Source organism: Aptenodytes forsteri, unplaced genomic scaffold, assembly GCF_000699145.1.
Source record: "Aptenodytes forsteri isolate BGI_AS27 unplaced genomic scaffold, ASM69914v1 Scaffold164, whole genome shotgun sequence".
Classification (NCBI taxonomy): domain Eukaryota; kingdom Metazoa; phylum Chordata; class Aves; order Sphenisciformes; family Spheniscidae; genus Aptenodytes; species Aptenodytes forsteri.
In genome coordinates this window covers 2,552,386-2,578,450 of record NW_008795527.1, presented here as the reverse complement: position 1 = coordinate 2,578,450, position 26,065 = coordinate 2,552,386, and the positions used below count along the sequence as shown (strand labels likewise).

At 37.1% G+C, this 26,065-nt stretch overlaps 1 protein-coding gene across 4 annotated transcripts; it reads right to left on the bottom strand.

Moving 5' to 3' along the window:
* Positions 1 to 50: 50 nt before the first annotated feature.
* On the bottom strand, positions 51 to 25,976 carry TRA2A (transformer 2 alpha homolog). Of its 4 annotated transcripts, none has more exons than XM_019472793.1 (9): positions 22,860 to 25,976; positions 17,120 to 17,198; positions 16,345 to 16,478; positions 14,542 to 14,713; positions 11,277 to 11,465; positions 2,277 to 2,392; positions 1,644 to 1,751; positions 869 to 936; positions 51 to 666 (listed from the first exon to the last, which is right to left on the bottom strand). In XM_019472793.1, exons 4-9 carry the CDS (start codon positions 14,572 to 14,574, stop codon positions 656 to 658), a joined length of 525 nt encoding a protein of 174 aa, XP_019328338.1. In that variant the 5' UTR covers positions 14,575 to 14,713; positions 16,345 to 16,478; positions 17,120 to 17,198; positions 22,860 to 25,976; the 3' UTR covers positions 51 to 655. The 4 variants fall into 4 exon arrangements, with proteins under 4 accessions (XP_019328338.1, XP_019328337.1, XP_019328336.1 ...); XM_019472792.1 differs by lacking the exon at positions 22,860 to 25,976 and adding an exon at positions 19,315 to 22,101; XM_019472791.1 differs by lacking the exon at positions 22,860 to 25,976 and having other exon boundaries at positions 17,120 to 22,101.
* Positions 25,977 to 26,065: the final 89 nt, after the last annotated feature.

Below are 26,065 nucleotides of genomic sequence, written 5' to 3'. Positions count from 1 at the left end.
AAATAGTCTACACTACTACCTGACAAAAAAAAAAAAAACACAACCAACAACCAAACTGCTCTAGCTCAAATAGTCTACACTCAGAGCAACTACCTGAAAAAAAAAAAAAAAACACAACCAAAAACAACCAAACATCCTCTGGTTCATGACTATCTAAGTAAATTTGTCATTACAGAAAAGGCTCAAAGTTGTTACTTATCAAAGTAATAGGTAAACATTTTAACAGAAAGATTAACAAGTTACTTGGAAATGCAGGTTTATATTAAAGTATCTGAGTGTGTATATTACATATGACATGCAAGCTTTAAAAATATCAATGCTCTCTTCTGATTAGCAAGGAGTCCAATTGTTTTAAAAACAAAATAGGAATGACTTCCAAAATGTATCAGCACTTTGGGTTGCTATTTCATTTTGCTTAAGATGTTTTACTACACAAAAACTACAACAATTACAATATTTAAGAGTATTACAATAAGGAGGGATGGAAAACAGGAATACTTCAACTGAAAAATATGTATATTCTAAATGAACCAAAGATTTGTAAAAGAGCTGGATGGAGAACAAGGAAGGGAAGATGGGAGGGAAAGCAGTAGGGAAGCTAAGATCTGAACTTTGTATTTAAAAATCATGTCCTCAACTGTAACTCTTCTGATCTTCAGTAGCGCCCTGGTGGGGGGGAGAAAAAGAGACAACACAATTACTATAAACTAACTCTTTATACAGTTAGTATACACACACACCCCCCATCTCAGCTTTAATGTGCACAGCTTTTTTGCTTTCACATTCAGAATTTCCTTTAATTAATTAATACTGGTAACAGCAAGGTTTAAGCCAGCCAGATTCTATTTATTCACTTGTATTTACTTACTTGGACTATAGGAACGGGATCTTGATCGTGATCGGTACCGACTATAATAAGGCGATGGTGATCGTCTCCTTTAAAGGAAATTAAAAGAGAAACTCAACAACATCCGTTATGAAAGCAGCCTTATTCACATCACTTCTACAGAACAGAACCATTTCCTTAGCACTGAAAGACTTGGCCTGTATGAATGATTTCAGCTTTATTTGGCTGTGGCTTACAGTTACTTAACAAATGCTTTTATATTTCTCTATTTGATGTGTTTAAAACTGTAAGATATTCCCAGACAAAGAATTTAATAAACTCACTACCCTTGCAAACACATGAAGTGCTTTTCCAGATGCCTACAATTCTTGTTGAACAAGATTCTCTGAAACTAGATAACGTTCAAAACAGTGAGATGGTTATGAAACGTCAAGCATTAAAAATCCCATCTAAAGCCCTTTTTAAACAGCACTATGTATCAGCTGTCCCTGGTTCTATATACAGCATGGAAAAATGAGTTCCCTTTCTATCTGTCCACTAGATTCGTAGGGCACATGCTCCACCTCCTTCAGATAGCAAAACTAACCCCTTGCCCAACTGTTTACTGTATAACCAAGTTACATAAACACTGAAGACTACTTTAATCCCACAAAACCTAATGTAATGAGGCTCTAACACGTAGCAAGCATGTATGCAGAATCTTGCTACAAACGCAGTAACATTTTTTTGTCACCTAACTTTTCAGTTTTTCCAACAAATCCACTGTTCCTACAGAAATAAAATAAAAATTAGGTACCTGTATCTGTAGTCATATTCTTCATATCTGTCATATCCTCTGTCATACCCCCTATCATAATATGAGTCACGGCGACGACCTGCTCCACCGCCACCACCTCCTCCACTGCTATTAGGGGGAAAAAAGCAAAAAAAAATTACTTTAGAGATCTACTCTTCATCTTGATTTAAATTATTTAAAAGCTTTTTTTAAGTGTTCTTGTAAATCAAACACTCAAGACTATGCCATGAAACAATCTAACAGTGAAACATTTAAGGAAAAACACCTTCAAAAAAACCCAGAAAACCCACCAGGGATTTGAGCCTAATTCCCATCAAAATCAAAGGCAAATGGGCACCTTAGTATTTCAATAAGCTAAGGGTGCATTAACTGACCATGCTGGATATGTATTTTTTTAAAATAACTCCTTCAGTATTCTTTTAATAAATAAAGATACAGTAAGCTATAGTAGGATTTAATAGTATATGCGAACCACAGTAACGCATTCTTTACATTAATAGTTTTGTGATAAAATACAATTGGCATAACTAAAATTTCAAAGAAGTATCTGTAGCTCTATTGCTTCAACCAGACTCCAAACATTCACTTTAAATCCATTTTAGTCCCATTACAGGAAATGAGTGAGCTCCTTACTGTGTTGGCCTGCCCATGTAGATGCCTGGGGTGGGCGTATGTGCTCTCTTGGTGATTGAGTAATCCACCCGAATTCTCCTGCCATCCAGCTCCATACCGTTTGCATGCTCCATTGCCTGCAGGAGAAACAAGAACAGGGATGTGAAACCTGCAACCTACTGGTAACTATGGAAGGCTATGTACAAAACACATTATTTTCCATCAGAAAACACAAGCCCTGAACTTGTTTTATTTAGACTGGTTACTAGTGCCCCACTGTGGCGAATGGCTCATCTCTGTCCCCTGGCCCGTTTGCCGGCAGTGTTACAGGACTGCACTGGGGTGCCGGAGTAACGTGACACGCAATCCCTTCTTAAGAGAGCACGGTGCTAATCACTAACACAGTCACTTTCCCTAGACTTTGTCTTCTACCCATCAGAAAGGTAAACTGGAAGTCAAAACAGCTTTTTCTGAAAACTGCATCTTTCCTACCGCCGTTTCTGACCCAGAGGGGATGGGCGGATTCAAAAGCTGTGCAAAACAGTGGCTTCCTGTAGGGTGCATATGGCCGGATTACTGCTAGTCGGCTGCCATTTCATGCTCTCCCAGCCTCCTGCCATCTCCCTTACAAGGACCCACTCCAGCAGAGCTTAGTAAAATGGCGGGTTCAGCCTACATGGATACCTAATTACAACCTTCCTCCCCACTCACTCTCACAATAGCAGCTCGCTAAAGCAATACACATAAGGGTCTGCGCTTGAGAAGCCTGTGCCTTCAGACCCGCCCGCAGCCCGTGCACACACACGCACTGGGTGTTCTAGCCCCTGTTTCTACAGTCTTTGAGAATCAATACAATGGCCTTTCACAAACTCAAAATCGTGAAAATAGTTTTTCAAAGAAGCACACTGTACTTCTGAGAATTTTATTCATGCAACACTAACTTAAAAAAAAAAACACCAAAAAAACCAACACCCACAACCTTAAGAATTTAACAAACAGTTAATGCTGCACTTCAAAGCTATTAAAATTTGCAAAGCAAATTTTTTTTGATCCTTTCATCAGCTACTCCAGGATCTCTGAAACACTAGTACACACCACAATTCACGACACTAAGCACAGCACTTAGCCCAACATACATTATTTTCATTTTTCATGTGTGGAGAAGAGACACTGTTACAAACTTGAGTTAAAGAACACAACCACTTTGTTATTATTTAACTGTGAGGAACAATACACAACCTCAAAACATGAAGGTGCCTCTAAACAGAGCATTTTTTTCTTTTTTAAAATAATGAAACAAGCAACTATTCAGAAACGTAACTTTTTGCAGCTCACTAACAAGAACCTTATTGAATTAACATACAAGTTATAGAGGAGGAAACAAAAACCTGACACCCACATGATTTAACTGTGATGTCCCCAAATTGGAAGTGACTGAATTATCACTAACCTATTTAACTACACTTAGTTTGTGTTTTAATAATGCTGTTTATAGCTATACTATATCGCCACCTAGTGAGTTCTGTTCCCATACAAAAATAAAACTACATTTACCTAACTGCAAGGCAGAGCCAAAGAGCATTTCAAGTCTTTCAACATACACTAAAGTATGTTTTGTGAATAAAACATCAGCTTTAGTTTCCTAGCCTTGAGACTTTTTTTTTGTTTAACATCCTGTTCCACAAGGATGATCTAAATTAAAATAAATCCATGCACACATCCTAGGTATGTGTGCACAAACCTAAAAATGAAGGCTGCAAATAGCTGGCTGAAAAATTAGCTTCGTGATGAAAAGCATTCTGGAAATGCAGCAATATGCAAGTTATCTTGAAAGGTAAGGAATTTTCTGCTTCATGGCATTTTTATGTCCGATCAACAACTTGCAGAGTAATAAGCTTAGCTGACAAGAAGCCACCTCAAATCCAGAACATCCGGCACATGCGCCTTAGTTAGAAGAACAAACACCTCTTTAAGAGGAAAAGTTCTTTGACATAGGGAGCAGTACAGAGAAGAGCAACATAGCAGCAAGACAGATGAAGAGTTAATTTTGAGACTTGATTGTTGGTTTTGGAAGTACCAAGAAATGTGTTACATTTCAGTGGATAAAGATTAGAGTTCATAGTTACCAGGCTGCATGAAACTCCAACACCCTGGTCACAATGTCTAATGACCTACCCAATATTAAAACTTTAGTTTTCTTAGCTTTCAACAGCTGTCAGCAATAACTGCCAACTAGAAAATGTAAAATAATCTTTACTAGATATACAGACCTAACAAAGCCTTTTACAGTTCTGACTGCATCCCCCAAATACAGAAAAGCTGAAACCTACAATAAGCCATTATGAATCCAACAATAACTGACAGCATGTATCACTCACATTCAGTCATTAGCAACTGGAAATTCCTTCCAAAGATGTTTTCAAATTCTCTGCATCATTCTTAATGTGCACATCTCAAGTCTTTGAAACAAAGTACTTAAGTTGACATTATTAGCTAACGACTGCTGCAGTATGACCAAAAGCCCTACTTGAAAACCTGGTTTCAGACAAGTGATACAACAGTATTTATTTTGTACAAAGGCTGTAAAAACATATCGGTGATTCTAATTACTGACATTTTTGTGTTTTCTTTAAAGTTAAAACAGTTTATAATCAAATGTTGGATTTTACAATTTTATTAGACTAGCATGTCATATTCAAAACAAATTCCAGTTTGCTTTTCTTGCTGTTTTTGGGTATGCATGAAGGCTGTGTTAAGAACATTCAAATGCCAAAGGGAAAAAGTTTGCACATTTGCTCTAACAATGCATAAGACATTCTCAAATACTGTATAAAAGATAGAAGTGTGTTTTCCAGACCATCAAATGAAACATTTTGAAGAGAAATAAATTATATTTGGGTTTAAGATACACAATACCCTCTTAGGAGCCTTTAACTGTCAACAGTCCATTTTTATTTCAACCTGAACTTTCTTCCAAATATCTGAATGTTGTGAAAAGACTTGCATGGCTTTCACAAGACGACAGTAAGCAAGCAAGTGAACAGGATTCCCATTAACATGTACTATTAGTTTTGGTTGCAAATTCTAAGGAAAAATTGACTTTGTAGGCCAGAATACACATCTATATGTTTGCAGTCAGAAAACAGAGAAAGAGGATTGGGAATGGCACGGGTAATAATTCAATCTTAGATTACCGTTTTAAACCTACGGCAGTCTATCCATACTAACAAAACTCCTTCAAATTATTATCTGTAAGGTGTTAGTTTGACAAAATGAGCAGTTCCTGAACTACAGGATCATGGCCTCCAGAGGCTCAAAACAGTTAGAAAACATTAAATTTAACAGATTTCAATTTCATTTGATATTCATTACAGTATGTGGTGTTTTCTACATGTATTAGCATTTAGGTAGAGTAAAACAAGTTTGGAAACACTGAAGTTTTAATTATATGCACAAACTTACACAGGTGACTCATTAGTTAAGCAATCAAGAATTCACTGAAAGAAATTAAATAATCTTTCAGTCTGGATAATGCCACAAAGAGCAGCCTGGACAAGGAAATGATGTGGGAAATTTCTGCAACCTGCACTGTGGTCACTGGGGGAAGTGTGTGGGGAGGAAGGGGGGAGAAGGGAGGAAGAGAACTTGACTTGGCAGAGCTGATGTCACAGTCACCTTACATTTCAACCATGGAGTTCAAGATACCTTTTGTATTGTACAAAAGATCATCAAGCCTTCACTTCAACTGCATCTAACTGCTTTGAATTACTTCAGCAATGTGACATCACTACAAAGTTAGTGACGTACAGACTGAATACACTTGAATAGTCAAACATGAGCAATTCATGCTGGGATTCATTCTGAAAATGTATTTTCATTATTAAAAAAAACTATATGAGATACTGTCTTTTTTTGTTTGCTGTGGTTTTTTGGGGGTTTCTTGTTTGTTTGTTTTTTACCTGAAGTCCTTCCCATATTGTATTTAAAGCCACCAATAAAAACATCATCTCCACTGTATGAGAGGTACAGCATGGGATGAACAAACATAACAGATTAGCTTTTCTCCCCCCAGTATACTGATATCACTAGTTCAGGTCTGGATTTAATGAGGACATCTGAAAGGACATTCTGGAAAAAAAAAATCTCATGGGATGAAAAAAGGAAATTAAGAAACCCAGCTTTTTACACTTACTGCAGTTTGCCAAGTTGAATTCAAGTGTCCATTTCACCTTTGAACAAGAGTCAATTTATATTCTCTAGTTTGAGGTTGTTTTACATTGACAATATTCTAATATTTTAAAACTTTTTAATATGTAATTTTCTGAGCTTAAACATCTATTGATTACATGTATTGTCTTTAAAGCATACTTTAAAGAGTTTCAGAGTCAAGAAATGCAGGATTTTAGAGAACCAGAGTGAGTAACTGGGTATGTTTCTGCAAGTATTAGCAATTTCATGGTATTTCAGAGTCTCCAGAAGTCTGTAACTTGTCATTCCAAACATTTGAGACCTTCTTGTGTTCTTTTCTGGTATATCAAGGGTCCCTTCTGACACCACAAACAACACTTAAAGCATTTCTTCAACAAGCTATGGGAGAAGTTTTGGTCAATAATGATGCTTCTAAGCTGCTCTGCTTGCACCACAGATTAAATGTCTTGCAAATTAAAATGATAAAACCCTGTTATTATTCCGGTCTTTGGCAACTGAATTATGTTAATAGTTCAGTTTGTCGGTATAAAGTTTGTCTTGATCACTAATGAACACTACTTCAGAAACGGTTCTGAAAGATGGTCAAAACTGTAAAGAGCATGTAATTAGCATTAGAAAACAGAAAATTCCTTATTGCCAACAGCTGCTGTAGCTAATGCTTCTCAGATGAGTTCTTGCTACAGACACATAGTACACTCACAGTAGCCTCAGTTTAAACAACAACTAATACTTCATATTCTGAGTTACTGAAAAGCTGGATAGTGGCATATGGAATCCCTGGTAACTGTAGTAAGAATCACTTCCCTAGAACAGCCAGCACTTTTTAATTATAATCCTCTCAATTTATTGTTAACCCTGAGATAATCACACACACACTTTTTTTTTTTTTTCCTTCTTTCTCATCTAGTACATAGAATCATAGTTTGGATTGGAAGGGACCTCTAAAGGTCATCTAGTCCAACCCCACTGTTAGGGACATCTTCAACTAGATCAGGTTGCTCAGAGCCCCATCCAACCTGACCTTGAATGTTTCCAGGGATGGGGCATCCACCACCTCTCTGGGCAACCTGTGCCAGTGTTTCACCACCCTCAGCGTAAAAAATCTCTTCCTTGGGTCTAGTGTAAATTTACCCCCCTTTAGTTTAAAGCCGTCCCCCCTTGTCCTGTCGCACCAGGCCCTGCTAAAAAGTCTGCCGCCATCTTTTTTATAAGCCCCCTTTAAGTATAAAAGTTTGTGTTCCTCTAAACACAGGAAGAAAATCCTAATGTGATGGGCACACAGAGGTGAATATCCTCTATAATCTAGCAAAAACGTTGCAAAACTGCAACATTACAACATGGGCTCAGTGCCAGCATTGCCAATACTGAGAACTATATAAGAATGAAAGCCAATCTTGAGAAACAGGTCTTCAACAGATGTTTACAGATCTTGCCCTTTGCATAATGTTGCACATGTGGTTCTGAAGACTTAGCAGAAGGGTGGCCAACATAAGACACTGCAACACACAAGGCAAAAAAGCAATACCAAATATTACTTAGAAAAGGGGCGGATTTTTTTTTTTTTTTTTTTTTTTTTAAGAAAAACAACATTACTTCACAAAAAATGAAAACCACTTCAACACCCATAAGACAGAATATCCTTTCTTCTAGAAGAAAGTACGTAAGAACATAAGCTTTTCAAATAGGCTTTGAACAAGCACACCGAAAAGAACATTAGCACAGCAAAACCTCAGGTTTTCTGGACAACCAACCATCAATCCTCAACATTTACTGTCTGCTATCACACTTTGAACTAAAGACAGTGTCTGCGAGCATCTTCAATATGGGTCAGAACGTAACAATCTAGTCAAGTGCTATCTTGCAAACACTAGACCATTGCAATAAAAGACATCTGATACAAAAGGAACCTTCTGCCAGACCATAAAGTTTCATCTCAATCTCGGTAGTCTCAAACAGAGTAGAAGAGATTCCGCAACAAATCTCCTTTAGAATGGATACATGCATCCAACACTTCTTTCCCAATCCTGTTATGGTGGAATGACTGAAGCTACTATGATACTCTGACAGCTGCTCTACCTAGTAGTTATCAAAAGCTAAATCTCTGCTCCTCTTTACAACCAAGATGATCATAAACAGCTAACGACAAGGCTGCTACGGCGTCATAATCAAACAAGTTCTGAAAGTCTAAAATAGCTTAAGTGAAAATAAACTTTACTACTGCCCCTTTGATGTTTTTAGGACACTTCTAAGTATCACCTTTAAGAAACACTATTTTACATTGTTTATGGATTTCCACAACATCGAGCTAGTTGACAATTTAAAATGTCTTTACCACTGTATGGAACTAGAAACATTGCATCGCTTGGTTTCAGAATCTTGACACATAGCAACATTTTAACCAGCTCAATAACTGATCCAATTTGTAAGAGTGGTAACCAGTGACAACAAAGATCCTGAGGGATTTCAGTTGCAACAGAATCCACACAATACTGATGCTGACCTATCTTAAACCAAGTTATGAAAGTTTAAACGTAACTACTCACAATTCATTTGGTGTCAAATTTTAATATTAACAGCGTTTGAGAGCATGTCACCTGAGAGGCTTCCCCGTTTTACCTCTCTTAGAGGGACAATAGTGAAGATGATGGGAAATCCTCATTTTTTTGTAGAGTTCTACACATATTTAATCCATCTAGGACTGCTTTAAAAGGGCTGGAATTTAGTCCATCATCTCATCTGGAGTTTTATATTATCTTTATTCAGATGCTAAGGGTGTTGGGGGTTTTGGGTTTTTGTTTGGGGTTTTTTGGTTTTAAGAGGAAAGGTATTTACTCAGAACAAAAGTAATTCAAGTGTCATTGCTTTTATGCATACGCAACTTTTCAGATTTGATCTATCTTCCACACAGAGAATTACTTTGTGTCCTTCAGTGTTCTCCTACAAGGCCTGTCACAGAGTTTCACACCTATAGCTATATCGCCTTTATCTACACTAGCTGCCACTTATTGCCATCTTCAAATCTGTACTCAAGGCCCATGAAGTAAGTCAAATAAACAAGTTTTTCCTCCTGTCCTTTTTGCCAAAGTACTTCAGTTATGTAAATTCCAAGCGTTGGGAGGTTTTGCATCCTTTCCCGCTCTTCATGCGCTAGCCCGCTGGGGAGAAAAAAAAGTGGGTCTAATTACATTCCAATTATTTCAGTTCCTGCTTAAGGTGCTCATCTTTATTTCTGTATTTATGACTGCAAGTAATATCCCTTTTTTTTTTCTTTGCATTCCAGTTTTGCAGTATCTGCCAAAACAGCTTTATACTAAACAAATTACTTCATGCTATTTACACGGAACATTTTAAGAAATGCATTGTGTCATGCATGACCATTGCGCATGGCAACTAGGAAAAAACCTTAATTCTAAAGACATATAAAGTTGTAAAATAGACAAGACTGGCACATGAACGTGACAAGAAATATTGTGCAAGTATTTTGGACGTTAAGTGTTCTACAACACAGTCACATTTTCAAAATCCCACTGAACTCAGAGTGCAAAGAAATACAAGGCTAAAAGTTAGAAGAGAGTAGGCCATTAAAGGTGGATATACAGCTATCCACCCCATTAACTCCTCTCTTAACGTGTCCGAGTGGTAGCGGGAAAACACAGAAGGGACACTAAAGGAAGTTTTCTGTCCTTTTACTTACCCCTGTAATGTGCAACAATCACACATATATACATCTACAAACCCTACTGTTCCCATAAACTGATTCTCTGTTGGATCATTCCAGAAATCAGTCAAAGATCAGAACTGAGTCTAGTTCAACCAAGTCATCCACAAAACATTTTTTTCATTAAAATATCAACTAGCATCAGTGTTCATTTTTCAGCTACTGACAGCAGGTTCCACAGCAGTCACCCTCCCTCCCTTCAACGCTAAGTGAGAAGAGTCATATCCAAGCATTATGAATATACTTATCAAATGCAAACAGAATCAAACAGCAAATCTGAAACATCTGTCCAAGACTATTAATCCATAAACAAGATCCTTGAAATCTGTGACTCAGTTTGCCCAAAAGAAAGATAATCCCACAGTGAAAGCTTAAAGAAAAATTAAAAAAAAAAAAAAAAAAAAAAATGTGTTTTTACTTTTAATAGCAATTTCATCTACAAATTTCAGTAAATGTAGTTAAGCTCACAGTATCCTTACACAGGTAAAAAAAGTACTGCTTATTGTGGTGAACCATAATACAGGCTGCTGTTCATATTCTTTGATTCTTTCCTTACAGATCAATTATACTAACAACTCAGTCCAGCTGTAAACAGCTATCCGTGTAACTAGCAAAGTCACTGACCAAGGCACAAATCAAGACAAACCACACTATTTTTCAAATGCACAATGACATGCTTTTAGAGAAGAAAATGGAAAGCAAATAGCATCATCAGAATTTTGATAGATACAGAAAATTACTTTGAAAAGTTAACTTTCAAAGTATTTAAAAAATACTAGGAGACTTCTATGTCTGTCTAAAGATTTACTTTCATTTTGAAGTAACAGACTAAAATCAAAGCACAATGCTCATTAGTGATTAAACACAGACAGCTCATGCTCAAAATTTGTCCAAGCTTCTGAACACTGAACTAAAATGCTTCATCTGTTTGAAAGTGCCATGTTGTTTGAACAAAATATTTTAAATTAATCTCACTGTGAGAACCTGCTATTGAATACACACTCAAAAATTGTGGATTTCTTTTTTTACACAGATATTCATGAAGACAATGCACAAAGACCAGACCTGCTGAAAGTAGTAAAGCATGAATTTACCTCTTTAGAATCATCAATTCTCTCAAAATAAACGAAAGCAAATCCTCTTGATCGTCCAGTCCGTTGATCATAAACCACATTGACACCAGTCAAAGGTCCGTAACGGGAAAAGACTTCACGCAAATCTCTCTCAGTAGTATACAAACTGAGACCAAACACTCCAAGACACGTATTAGGATCTGGATTAGCCTGGTAAGACAAACGTTCAACTCCAATTAAGTGTATAAAAAACAAGTCATACATTCTCATATTAAAATTTCTCAATTATTAAAAAATTTTAATCTGAGGAAAACTAAGCATAGTTTATTACAAAGCTTAACACTTCAACAGTTATCATTCTAAGATATTTTCAAAAAGCAACTACTTTCATGATTTTTATTTTAGAAAAAAGACAAAGATTAATTTCTCATGGTGGTGAGAAACTGAGTCGATAAAAATTAAGCATTCTGATTACAGAAAAGCTATAGAATAACAGGAACCTATTTTATCAGTATTTCACACTCGAATCACCAACAAGCTGCAGACATGACATACAAGTCTGCACTAAGAACAGGTCAGCCAGCCTGAACTCCCACCTTCAGCCTTTCTGTACAGTCACCACTGATACTGAAGAGTGCACGCTGCCTCCAGTTGCACACACTAAACGCATTTGAGCTCCTAAGAATGGACAGTTGAACTATAATTTAGCTTCACCAAACTTCCTCCCCCCTCAACATTTCCTATCCAACTATACTGAAAGTCAGTATCTACATTTGAATGTTTATCTCTTTCCACTTGTAAACTAGATGAAAATCACTTGCTTCTTTCATCTAGATAGTAACAAGTGTTGAAGGCCAGTTCTGTGAAACTGTAATCCAAAAGCACGCACACTTTTCCAGAGCAAGACTCTTAATTCTTTAACATGATGTGGAATACAGATCTACTTAATACCTTTCACTTCGACTAAAGGAAGTTAAATACGAAATTGTACAAGATACAATTTCTCTTAGATTAAAAGTTTCTCTACATGCCAGAGAGTTCATCTAATGTCAATTCCACTGTAAGAATTATTTTAACCAAAATTAACGGGTTTTTCAGTTAAGCTTCTGGCACCTGTTATACTAGATGCTGCAATTCAAAACAGCAGCAACAGGCATAGGGATTTAATGTTTCTTCTACAATAATAACTGGAAGTTGACACTGTTGAAATTTGTATTTCAGTTTCAGATTTTCAAAGCCACTGATGCACAGTAATTCATGCCTCAGAGCTTGCTTTTCAGCCTGATTCAAAGAATAAACAGGTTTAGATCTTCTGTTGTGTTCTTTTCAGAGCTTTTGTTCAGGAATCCATTGTGAAAATAAGATGCCCAAACTACTCACATATTTGAAGTTTCTTTCTTTCCATTTGTCAAAATTCAAACTTTTGTTTTAAGATATGAATCTTCTACAACACCTTATTACAGCTGAAGAGCACAACAACAACTGGCAGTTTGTCATTTGAAAGTTTTAATTATACAGGTTTAAGTTTCTTTTTTACTCCATATTTCAATCTATCTGGTAATTCAGTAGCATTAACAGCTATACTCCTTTTATTACCAAAACTCTTGTGAGTCTAACGAGATCTCTCAGTCTTTTAAATCATTGTTTGGACAAGTCCCTCCACACAGTACATATCAGTATTGTCCTTTTTTTACAGCCCGCTTATACTTAAACCCCATTACTTTTTCTGAGGCAAGAGAAGTACCGAGAATCAGTCTGCACACCCTAAGCGACAAGTGACAGTTACATCACCACTGGAAGGACTAAACTGACTGCGGAGGACTAAAAGACAGCTTTTATATTAGGTTTTTGTACTGCCTCCCATCAACACAGTACGCAAGATCTCTCCACAAGATCAGAAGTGGCAAAATTGCTACCAATTTTCCTGGTGTCTTTAGGACCTCGCTATTCAGGGGATTCAAATCTGGTTGAGTTGATTTGAGTTTCGTTTTGACACTACTAAAACTACTCCTTAGAATTAATGTGAAATTCACTGTGAAAACAAGTTTCGTGTTTCACAGAGTCATTTTCAAGGCAAAAAGACTTCTTCACAGAGCAAAATATTCTAATATTTCCTAAAGTAGTAAAGTGGATTCATTCATCTTTCACCAGGAAATCTGCTAGCCCTTTTGAAGTTCAGTTATTCCTGCCAATTTTTCAAGACATTAGATTCATATTGACTACATCATGATTACACACTGGCAACAATCCACAAAAAGTGTAACCATGAACGTTGCTTCACAACAGCTTAAGCCACTGTACATCAGCACTGCTGTAGTCTTGCCCTTTTCCACACACTCTTGTCTTCTCCCTCACATTGGTATTATCTGGTCCTGGTGAGCTGCTTCACCAAGGTAAACCTGCAAAAAACCTATACTCCTTTTGACAGGATTAGTAAAAAAGTTGGAGAAACTAACCCAGATTAAAGCTAAAAGGATCAGAAAAGTACCACAGCCCTGACCAAGGAAGAGGCACGCCTGTGTGTAACAGCACTCATTTAGATCAGCCTGAAGTGACGTGGAACCAGAAGCTAAGGCACTGAAACGGATTATAAAGAAGGCCATCTCTCAGAATGATGTAAGATTAACATCTTAGATCTTGGTTGGTGTACCTATACTTCCTCCTGTCCATACAAAGATACTTCTCATTACAATTTGAGAGGCTTACTGATCCTTTTCATAACTGTAAATTTTTCTAGTCTATTAAGATTTACACATTAGCTAATAACACATGGGTTTATTTCTTAAAGTTAAATCAAATTAATTACTCAGAGGTATAAAATCACAAGCAACCTTCAACATAATATGCTGTATGTTATAAGCAAATAAACACTTGAGAATTTCCTTCTTTGGCTCCTCTAGTCAATCTTATCAATACTGTCAGGTTGCAAGCACGCACAGAAAAGGTCTCGTTTTTGTGAAGAGTACATATACTTGGAACTGTAACAAAAAGAAAATCAGAAGGGTTCAACTTCTAGAGCAGATGGAAGCAGATGTCACCCTATCTGCACATACTGACTTGCAATGGTATGGTTTTCAATGAATTTCTACAACTGCCCTGCCAGTTGCAGGCCCAAGAAGTAAGTGCCCAGCTGTAAGGACAGAGATTGCTTCCCCCTCCCACCCCAAATTCCCGTATCCTCCAGTGACAAGACAGCAGGTCAAATTCAGCCTGCAGGTAACCTGGACTACACTGATGTAAGCAGCAATTGTTTTGTCGATACTCAGCCTTGATGAACATGACATACTCTGCTGCCAGTGTGCCTTCTCCTGTTGGACATTGGAGAATGACTACGGCTCCTTCGACGACGGTATTCTGGCGTGTACGATCTGCTTCGAGAACGTCTCCTATGGGAATGAGAATGGGAATGGGATCTGGAACGAGTGTAACGTCTGTGCGAATGTCTTCTGGACCTGGATCTTCAACAAAGAGAAAGCTTTTAGTTAGGTTATATGCACGTGAAGTATTCAATTGTAAGCCTTACATTTCCTAGAGAAAAATCTTTTTTTTTAGAGGCTCTCTACAATTAAAATAGCTAAGTTTCTTCTACTTTGCACATCTAAAGATTGCGTGGATCTCCAATAACCTACTTGGTAGCATCATTTTTAACTTTGTGAGAGCGCTTCTGGCATACAACGTGGGTTATATTCACAACAGTTTTCGGAAGTTCAAAGTTTAAACTTATATCAGCTTGGCTGCACACGTAACTAACACTTGCACAATGATACAGAAACCAGATATGCCACACTGTAAAATACCGTCGTGGCTGAAAAATGGAAAGATCTAGCAGCACTACAGTGCTGCAGTACCTACAAACGAAGTTCACCTAGGCTTGAAAATTATTCAAGACAAAAAAAAAAAACCTGCTTAACTCCTCAAGCATTTCTTTGCAGACATCTAGCCAACGATAAGCTCAGTTTTAAATAGGCATCATTCCATCAAAGTTGCATGATTTCATACGGGCATTATATCCTAACAATGGGTAGTTAATTATCTGGCTAAACGTTGCAAGAAGAGAAGCTATAACATTAGGCTGAACTTTGGGAATTCAGAGCACAGTAACTCTTTTTTTGGCTGCCCTAGTATAAAGTGTATAAATAGGGAAGATGGATTACTGATCTCTCCCAAGAACTGGGGAGGAAGAACAACATGATACTATGCAATTCCTCTTCCCCCCCAGAGCTACAAATGCTGTTTTCTGGTTTCCCTCTCCATTGATGAACGGATTCAGTAGCTCTCCCCATTTTCACCAGTATGATGGTACAAGGGAAGAGAGAAGATCAGTAGTATAAGCCAGGTAATGCGTATGACATATTTAGAGAAAAAAAGACAGACATTCCTCCTCTGTTCTGAGCAAGCTCTCTCAGAACTGAGAACTATGAAACTTTGCCTCTGCACACACACACACTTGGGGCAGAAAAGGACACGTGCAGCATCAAAAAATGAATTTAAATCTTAGAGCTGCCATAAATCAAGAAGCTATCCACACCCAATTTAAGCCGTAGTTTTCGAATTTTGTTTTTTAAAGCCTAGATTTTGTTTTTAAAGCCTCCAATGAAGGAATGTCAAGAGCTTCCCCAAGTAGCGTCTTCCAACATTTCCAACAGCTACAAGAGCTTACTCCTTTTATCTAACCCAGACTACCTTTGCTGCAGTTCTCACTTTTTTCCCCTAAAGGAGAGGTCCACACAAGAGTTCCCCCCCCCGAAGATTTTCAGGGAAGGAGGCAGGAGCTTTTACAGAATTGAGATGCAATCCCTTCTCTCTATTCTGGAAGAGATAAACCTACAAGTTTTAGTTGTGGTTTCTACATTACTTCTTCTATTTATATTACTTTCTTTAGTCATACCCATGCTTTATTACTCATGGAATCTTTCCCCAACTTTGTCCACCTATATAACCACTAACATGCAAATTAACATAGCCCTGTTAATACACCCCAGAAGGTTTATAATTTTTACAACAAGGGGAGAAGAAATCTCATCAATGTACCAGAAGAACAGGCATAAGCAGTAACACTGAATTAACACGAATAACGTCCTGGACATACCTTGATTTTGATCTTGACCTAGAGTGCGATTCAGAATGTTTGGAAGCCCTCGATGGACTGCGAGATCCTGACCTGCTCTCCGATTTTACACGAGCAGGACTCCCAGCTGGAGATTTTGACTGGGAGCGAGACTCCTAACAAAAAAGACAGTATTAAAAATGGTATTGGTTGTATAAATGCCTAACTCCTAACATTTAAAGTACAGTAATTCTATTATATTGATTGCTCCTGAAAAACAAATGGTTAGGCAATACCCTCCAAAACAAATTTCATTTTGCTAACCCACTGTTAATATTGTATGCTTTCCTCAAATAGGTCCCTGCTTGAACCAGATCACCAATTCTCTATTAACTAAGTAATCATGCAAATTCATCTACAACTTGATCATACAGACACTGGAACATAAACCATACATTTACTTAACCTAGGACCCATTCATTCTTCCAGATTCTTTTAATTCTACTTCACTCTTGCTTTCTACTTTTCTTCATTCTTCATTGAGTTTTTCATTTTTCATACTTCGTGTATTCTTCCCCAATTCAAACAATTCATTATAGCCTTAAAAAAATATTCAAGTGCTTCTATCTGACCAATCTTCTGTTCAATTTTTTCCCCCATTCAATTTTAATTTTCTGATCTTTAATACTTTTCATTATACTTCTTTTATCTTGATTTATCTTCCACATTCTTGGAAAAAACTCTTCAATTTCTTCACGAACATTACCTTAATGGAATTTTTTCCCCCATTCAATTTTAATTTTCTGATCTTTAATACTTTTCATTAGCCTTCTTTTATCTTGATTTATCTTCCACATTCTTGGAAAAAACTCTTCAATTTCTTCACGAACATTAACCTTAATGGAAAAAGAACATTTAGTATATTTAAGCACGTGGGGATTATAAAACTCTGCTGGAGTTCAGATGTTATCTACCAAATTGAAAAGCCAGCAGGTAAAGTGCAAGACACTATTTTATAAAACAACTTTTAAAAAAAAAAATCTTTAAAACTGTATAAGTGTCTATGTTCTAACAATAAGCTTACTGAGTTCTCAGTGTTTTACTGTATTTTCAAAGCTACCCTCCTCCCCTTTCAGATTTTTTCTGTAAGATACACAGATACACTAAAAACTAATTAGCATAAATATATTAAAGTATTGATAACAATAACTGTGTTTTCCCCCTAAAATAATAACTATGTACTCCTCAGTATCGATATCCCAAATTCTATTCCTACACATTATTACTAGGACACTCGCAGTTCAACAGAATGGCCAAAGATTTCCAGTCAAACCTATCTATGCACATACTTACTCACATAATACATGCACATAGATATATGCAACATAAATTATTTTCTTCCTACTTTTTCTTCCTCATTGTTATCCTGTTTTCCTTGCATACAACTTAATCCATATAAAACAAGATGTATGATAGTACAGTTCAAAGCAATCCAATAAAAGTAAAGACAGGAGGGTTTTTTTCTTGCATGGTAATGCACACAAGAGAAAAACTAGGAAAACAAGCAAACAAAGAGTAGGTTAGGATTTCCTCATGTTTTATAGTGTACAGCATTTCTAGGGAGCTCAGCTATAAGAAACCCCTACAGAATAGTATGCTATATACATCTGTAACCTCACAAAAAATGTGCAAAATTCTTAATAAAAAAATGCATAGCAAGTTCCCCTCCCATAAGTATTAAATTTCATGTTTATTCAAATAATTTCTCCTCCTGCCTATCCTCACAATGTTTTTCCTCAATTTATTTCTTACTCTGCCTATGTCCAGATTTGCATTTTCTTTTGCAGTTAAATTCTTCAGTACAAATAGGCTGAAGTTCTTTTCAAAGGATGCTGTCCTCACATTTCAAGACAGTAAATCCACCAGAAATGGAACCTGAGAGACTCCTTACTAACAAGTATTACAGCTACGCTACCCTTCCCCTTTACCTCAATAAAAAGGACAAGGGACACATGGAGAACGTCACCTATTGGGATGATAGGCCTGCCAAACTTATCAATGAAGGCCAAATTCGAAGCTTGGCTGTGACACATGGACAATATAATCAGGTCTGCGTTACAGGTTACCCTTATTAAGCTGGCTATCTGCTGATCTAGCTACATGACTTTCACCAAAATAAAAGTATGTATGTGCACTTAAATATTACCAAATTTTGTTTTTATTTTTACATTTGAAATCCACTGTTCACTATAAAAAAATACATTTCTTTTTAGAACCACTAACATGCTTTTTAATCACCTCGCCTCTACCTTTGTACTCTTCGTTGTTTGATAGCCTCCTTAATTCCTCCCTTTACACTTCATCCCCTGCAACAATTACTGATTTCTCTGGGAATTATTTGCACTTCCCTCCCTAGTAAAAGTGATCAGCAATATGGAAAAACATTTAATGTGACAGATTTAGAAAACATCCTTCAATAAAAAGACAAAGAATTCACGCTCCTCAGTCACTCCTTCATGAGGATACTGTGTTGTCCATACTTTTTACATTTGAAAGATCAATTCCTGAACAACAACAACTTTGGAAACTTGGGGGAGGGGGGGGAGGGAAAAAAGAAAAAAAAACCCAACACACACCAAAAACCAGATAATGCACAATCTAGAAGTGTTGGGATGTGCCAAAAATACCAAGGACCCAACCACTCCCATACAATGTAAAAGTTAGCTTAGTGTCCTTATCTATTCAACTGAAGCATCTTATGACACCACCCGTAAGAGTTTCTAATAGCATCAGTTATGACAACAAATCTGTATTATGTTGCCAAAAGCAAATATTACATCATTTCATGTAGGTCAAGTCCTTTTGGAACTGTTTAAGCCCCTTAGGGGCTGCACTCACAAACATACAACTTTAAAATTGGAGTGACAGAGGTGACAGCATAAGTTCTTACACATTTCAAACCTCCTCAAACAAAGTAACTGTAGATGTAAACTGCAGCTAAAGAGAGATTACCTGTTAGCAGTTGCATACTGTGTCTGTCATTGGCAGGCAATTACATCTCATCTTCTGATTCAACATAGATCACCTAGTTATATCTCCTACAGTGCTTCAAAAGGAGAGACTAAGGGAATCACAATAATCTGCAAGAGTTTAAGGACTTAAGGATGACACTGAAAAAATACCTAGTAAGATTTATATCAGCAAGACTACAGGCAGGAATTAAGAGATTCAGAGCTTCAAGGAGTCAAAGGGAGATTTTAAAGAATTTTCTTCCTCTACTTCCTAAAATAAGGAAATAACTAACAAGCTATATCTTAGCCTATATCACAGACCGACCCAATTGTTCTGCATAAACAATTTACATCCAATCTGCAACATGAATGAGAAAATTAAATAGTTAACATTCTTCCTTAGTACGTCATATTTAATGAGAGAAAATAGACACCTCTATTATCCAAAGCATTAAAATCTCTCAATTCTGTACTAGTCTTTAAGCAATCTATACATTCTGATCTTAGCTCCATCGTTATCACAGAAATTAATTTAAATACTGCTTAAGAGAGAAAAGACTAAAATTTCTCTCTGGATCCTCAACATTTTCTTATCTTTCTGTTCTAAAGATCCTCAGTAATTTAAGGGCCACAGATCAGACTGCATTTCTTAAACTCAGCTTCTCATCCCACACCTATCTTATAAAACAGTATGTATTTTAATGCCTTCTGCTTTATTATGCAACTGTCCAGTTGCTACTTTCACCCTTACAAACTTATAGGCAGATACTCACTGTGACCATGTCAAACTAGATTTGCTGTCACTACAGCCTCTAGGAAGATAGTCAGCTAACTTCCTAATATTCTTCAGATCAGACTCCCCTTTCAAAACAAATGCTACATCTGTCAATAACACTTTTCCCAGGGCAAAACTAAAAAGAAAAAAAACACCACCAAAAACAAAAACAAAAAAACACCAACCTAAAAAAACCCAAATAAAAACCACACCAAAAAACCCACCTAAAATAATTTTTAAAAATCTCAATCATAACAGTGTGCTTCCTCAGAATAAGATGTGGTGGCTTCCTCAAGCACATACCAGGAAATGGGATTAATGATTCACCAAGAAGTGAAACTTGGAGCCAAAGAAATTATTGTAGGTAAACACAAAATCTAAAGACTGCAGCTTCAGTTATTGATTCTCTGAATAAGAAGATGCACAGCTAGAAGCATTTAAAGAGAGCACTGAAGAGTATTTTTCATCCTTTCTACCTTCTCTCTTCCCAGAAAGAACAACATGAAACAAAGTGGTATGGAAAGGGTATCTTCGCCCTGCATTACCTCATGATCACATAAACTCAGTCATTGAAAAACTATCAACAACTTTAGGTGATCCAGCTGAGCCAAGATGTCAGTCATGTCAATGCATTTCATCCATACTGGTACAACTGCTTAAACCATATAATTGATGCAAGTTATATCTACCGCTTATCTTCCTCGCATCCTTGAAAAGAAATGCTACTTTCCAATATAATTACTATTTTAAAAGCATTCGAAACACTTCTATGCAAAGTAGAATTGCAAAAGTCTTTAAGAAGTATTCTTTCAGTTTCCACCTATCATGAGAGGGTATGATAAAAACATGAGGAGAAAAAAAAAAAGACAAAATTGTTCTTTCTTTTACATCACTCTTGTGTCCTGAACTTCTGTCATGCCTTACCTCACACCTTACCATTTCAGAGTATGACAGAAAGGCTATCAAAATTTAAAGTGAGATGCTAAATAAAAAGAACTGAGTAAGCTTAAATTAGGCTTTCTATAGCAAAGCACGGGAAGTGAAATGGGAAGGAAAAAAAAAATCATTAAATCACACAGAAATTTCAGTTGAAATTCATTTGACGTTGTTAAGAAGAAATACACATGGGGAGAAAAAAGGACAGGACAACAAGTAGTCTAGCAATACCATTAAGCCAGCAAAATGATAGTTCAGACTTTACAAAAATCCTGCTAAAAACTCCTGCCCAAACTAAACCTAAAAAAAAAAAAAAACCCTAAAAAAAAAAAAGCCAACTTTATAAGGGGACAGAAAAATATAAGCAGTCAAAAAAGAAACAAATTTAGCAGCAGCCTACATTCAGTGGATAAAACTGTCAGTTTAGGGACATCTCGTTTATGAGAAAGGACAAGATTACATTTTAACCACCATTTTAACAGGAATCTACCAGCTTTCCCTGAAACTCACAAGAGAAGTTAAATAATTTTTGCTTCATACTATATTCTGTCACTCTATACTAAAAATAAAACTGATTCCTTAATTAGCTGTTCTTCTATAAATATTTCAATAGTATACGTAATAAGCTTCTGTATAAAAAGCAACTCAGAAGTTGTGCTATCTTGAAGACGTGTATTTTAAAAGTTACCAACATCAGCAAACTTTATGCATTTCTCAAGGATACTGCTCTGATTTCTGATTAAAAAAAAAAAAAAAAAAAAGGAGGAAGCTTCAGCAATAAACTTTTTGAAATTACAAGTTAATCTTCTCACTGAGGCATGAAAATATGCCTCTTCATGGAGGGTTCTGTAGTCACTCCTGTATCACACATGGAAGATAGGAAACGGAATTTGTTTTCAAAAAGAGCAGTCTTCCCAGCTGACATGGTCCAGAACAATCTAGAATTTATTAAGCTTAAGAAAAAAAACTGACTTCCAGAAAAAGTTTCCTTTCCCACACTGGTCATTAGAAACCACAAAGTGATCACAGCACTGTCCAAGCGAATGCAGAACTCCCGAGCACAAGCAGACTGTCATGCCTGTATTTCAAAAGGTATGGAAAGCAATGTGCCTTCCTTTCCACAAACGTTGCAGATTGCCACTACAGGACAGGTTGAATGCAATAGCTAAACAGACTTCCCCCCACATTTTTTTTTTTTTTTTTGCCAAAGAAATTATCTCAAAGTTGATCAGATTTAGGTAACTAGCATTAGAACACACATGAAATCAAGTATTTTGCACACAAGCTTCATGAAGCAAATACAAGACACATTTACAGTTAAGCTAATCCAAAAGCTGCTTGCATACATATGAACGATGCATAGTTCCTTCAACAAGATGGCTCACATGCAAAATCATATATTTCTTCAAGTGCTTTATTAGACTGAGATCACTGTGAGATTCTGAACAGAGCAGGAAGAGGCATCTCATTAGAATGAAGGAAGACAACCAATGTGGAGTTCTAAAATGGGAGTTCTATCTTTGTTCTGATAAAAAGGTTTATCTATTTAGACAAATGGCACATTAATATTGGTAGAAAACTACTAAGACTACAGAAATCAAACATTATCAGAAGCTCAAAAAAATAACTGATCAAAGTTTCAAGTGGCACTTCTGAAGTGCAGGTTTGTTCAGACTCCGACTTGCTCACTGCTCTGGGAAACATTTTAATAAAGTTGCATCACAGAATGCACACCAAATGAACAATGTGTTATTAAAAACAACAAATATGAAAGGAAATAAGAATTGCCTGTCATCTGACAGCAATAAAACACAGAAAAGCCTCATTTGTCTAACCTGCTCACAAAGAACATTCAATGGTGATAAAATCCTATGACTTTTCCAGAAGTCAAGTCAATGGATAAGAAGCACGACTTAAAACCTTTTTTTCTTCTTAATGTCCATAAACTTAGTTCTAGCACATCCACTATATTTCTAATTCTTCTGTCAATTTCTTTCCATTAAATCACCATGCTTGCTTGGGGAGTGGGGGGGTGGGGTGTGTTTCTTCTGTTCAACCAGCCACATTCTTAATACAGAACTTGCTTAAGTTGAAAAAAAATGACACAAAAACAGAGCAGATGTTAATTAGTCTGAGCATATTTGATTAACATTTGCTTTAAAAAAAAAGTCAATAAAGAAATGAGTGAGCTCAAGAATAAAAAAATCTCTGCAATGATTTTACCCAACACTTTAGAAATGCAAGTTTTTAAATAGCACAAATTATGCAATCTCATTGGAAAGTTATTTCCATGATTATTCTAAATTTCCTGTTCAGATTAATTAATATTATGATTTTAAAATCATAAATTAGAGGCAAAGTACATACATGGACAGTATCTTAATGCTACTAAAAATAAGCTTTTTTTAAAAAAAGTAAAATTCCTGATCATATTGTGGGAAAATTAAAAAATTTAACTGAATTATCATTATTTATATGAACATTTTTCTTCACAAAGTAAGTAGCAAAGCAGGACAACACTTTCTAATTAATCTCTTTAAGACAAAACTTCATACATATCAATAAGCACCTTCATCTTGGTATCAGACTTCATCACTACTTGCAAGAACTTTCACTGAAGTGCTTTTGGGACAATATGCATCTACACGGATAGAATATAAAAGGACTTAAACTCCCTTACTCCTTCAGCATTTAGTTTTTTAAAAGCACATCACACTTCAGTATTTAAACTGAAGGGGGGTGGGGGTGGTTTAGAACTGAAAGGGTACTCAGAGTTCTTATTTGTGGCAATTTCCTGGAAAGCAGGTTCTTTACAAACTTTTTTCCAGCTTCTGCAGTTCTTTCTCCCATTGAAAACTTATGCCATACTCTCTCAGTTCCACGTGCCTGCATATAGCAGACTGAAGCACCAGGACATTCAGTGCATAATACAGTTCTATCCAATTGGGAATAGCAGACTAAACACTAAAGCCCTGAAGTTACACATGCTTAATTTTATGCCTGTGAGCACTTTCAGTGAAAATGAAATATAAAATATTACAGCCTGAAATATAATTTATTTTAGTAGCATCAACAACAAAAAAGTTATTACTGAAGAAAAAAGAACTGCTTACAAATGTTCTTCATTAGTAAGACAAAAAAACAAAACTATAAATGAATCAAGTACCTGCCATTATGTTCAGTTATAAAAAAAACCCCAAAAAACAGTAGACAAGACACTGCCACATGCCAGATTGATTGAGAAATTCCAGTTTTAGGGAGAGAAAAGAAAAGTTTTCCAAATGAAGACTCAACACAGTCGGCAGCTCTTTCCAACAGGTAAATTTTCCACCACAAAAAAAAGAACAAGCCAACTAAGAAGTAGCAGTCACAGAAACTGCTACGTAGGACTTTTTGGACTTCACACACTCTCAAAACATTATTTTACTTCTACATTTGGAAGAAGGCATGCAGAAATACTGAAACCACACAGCTATATCAGCTTTGTAACATGAACAACAGATCCATCAAGGAACCTAAAACAAATGTGCTATGGATGAAAGTAACAGAAGTATTTCCTAACAATAAACCGCACTGGGAATACAGACAAGAAAATATTTTTTAAAAATATCTTACTGTAAAATGGGAGATTGAAATAATTTTTTTTTAAAATTAACAACAAAGCATACTATTGCTCAACTTTCTCAGACTTAGTTGGTTTACCCTTCAGAGATTAGTTTATTCAGCTGAAAAGAGCTTAGCTATATAGCCATCTTTGTCCAAGCAATCAACACAAGAACACATTTTGTTTACCTCGCCCGAGGAACCAGCAGCACTGCCTGCACAGCCAGGTACAGCACTCTCAGCCTAGGGAATATGGGGGTTTTTTTACTAACACTACAAAAGGGTACCAATATTCATGTAAAAATAATTATTGGAATATGACACTGCTCTTCCAAAATTTCATTGCTTGTCTCCCCAGGCAGTAATGTTATATAACTGCAAAGCTGCTGCCACTGGTTCATCAGAGAAAGTCACCAAAAGGATGCTCAGGTGTTCCTCTAAAGCATCTCTTTAAGAGTGAACCAAAAAAAAAAAAATCTCTGCAAAATTAAGAGTAAATAGTGATGGAGGGAGGACAAAGCACACATTTCATTCCTGTTTCAAGCAGCTTTAATTCCTGCTTGCCCTGATCACCACTAAGAAAAAAAAAAAACCATTGAAAATGGAAGGGTCCAGTCATACGTGTACATGAAAAACCGCAGCAATCGGAGGGAAGAGAGAAGAAACAGGCCTAACAAGGTTACAAAACCACAGCAGCTTGTTGAGAGAAAGTCTTCAGCTGCGTGATCAATGGGTTCCAACAGTTTAACAACGAAGGCCCTACCTCCCTGATGGCTTCAGGAAGCCTGGCCCGAAGATCCTGTTTGCGGGCCAGCAGCCAGGAGAGGCAGCGCACCTCTCACAAAAGGACCCAGTCCCTCCTCTTTTACGCGGGCGGAGGCCTCGACTACCCTGAGCGGGACCGCGCTCTCCCAGCCACGACCGGGAGCCCGGCACTGCCCGCAGGCAGAGAGGGGACGGGGAAGGGCAACGACCCCGAAGCCTAGACCCGGCAGACAACAGAGGGCCGGGACAACAGGACGCCTCGGGATCACGGGAAGGAAAGAAAATGAGAGAAGCAGGGAGAAATACCGGGCTACAGCAGCGCTCTAAGCCCTGTTCTTAAAGAAAAAACCTGCGCTAGCAGGATGGAGGCGAACCCGCAGCACCAGAGCTCAGGGCCCGTACCCCGACGGAGGGGGATGGGGACAGAGAGACGTGATGAGAGAAGGAAGCGTGTGAGGGTTAAGACAGCGGAGCTCAGCTCCGCGCTGAGCCAGTTCCTCAGCGCCAGGTCGGCAAAAAAAAGGAGGGAGATAGGGAAAGGAGAGGGACGTGAGTCGCCCACGGCCCAGTCAAGACTCGGGCGCCTGAAGAAGCCATTTTAGAGACAAGCTGCGTTGCCCCCACCCCCACCGGGCCGGAGGAAGAGCGCCCCCACCCACCTTCCCCGGGACAG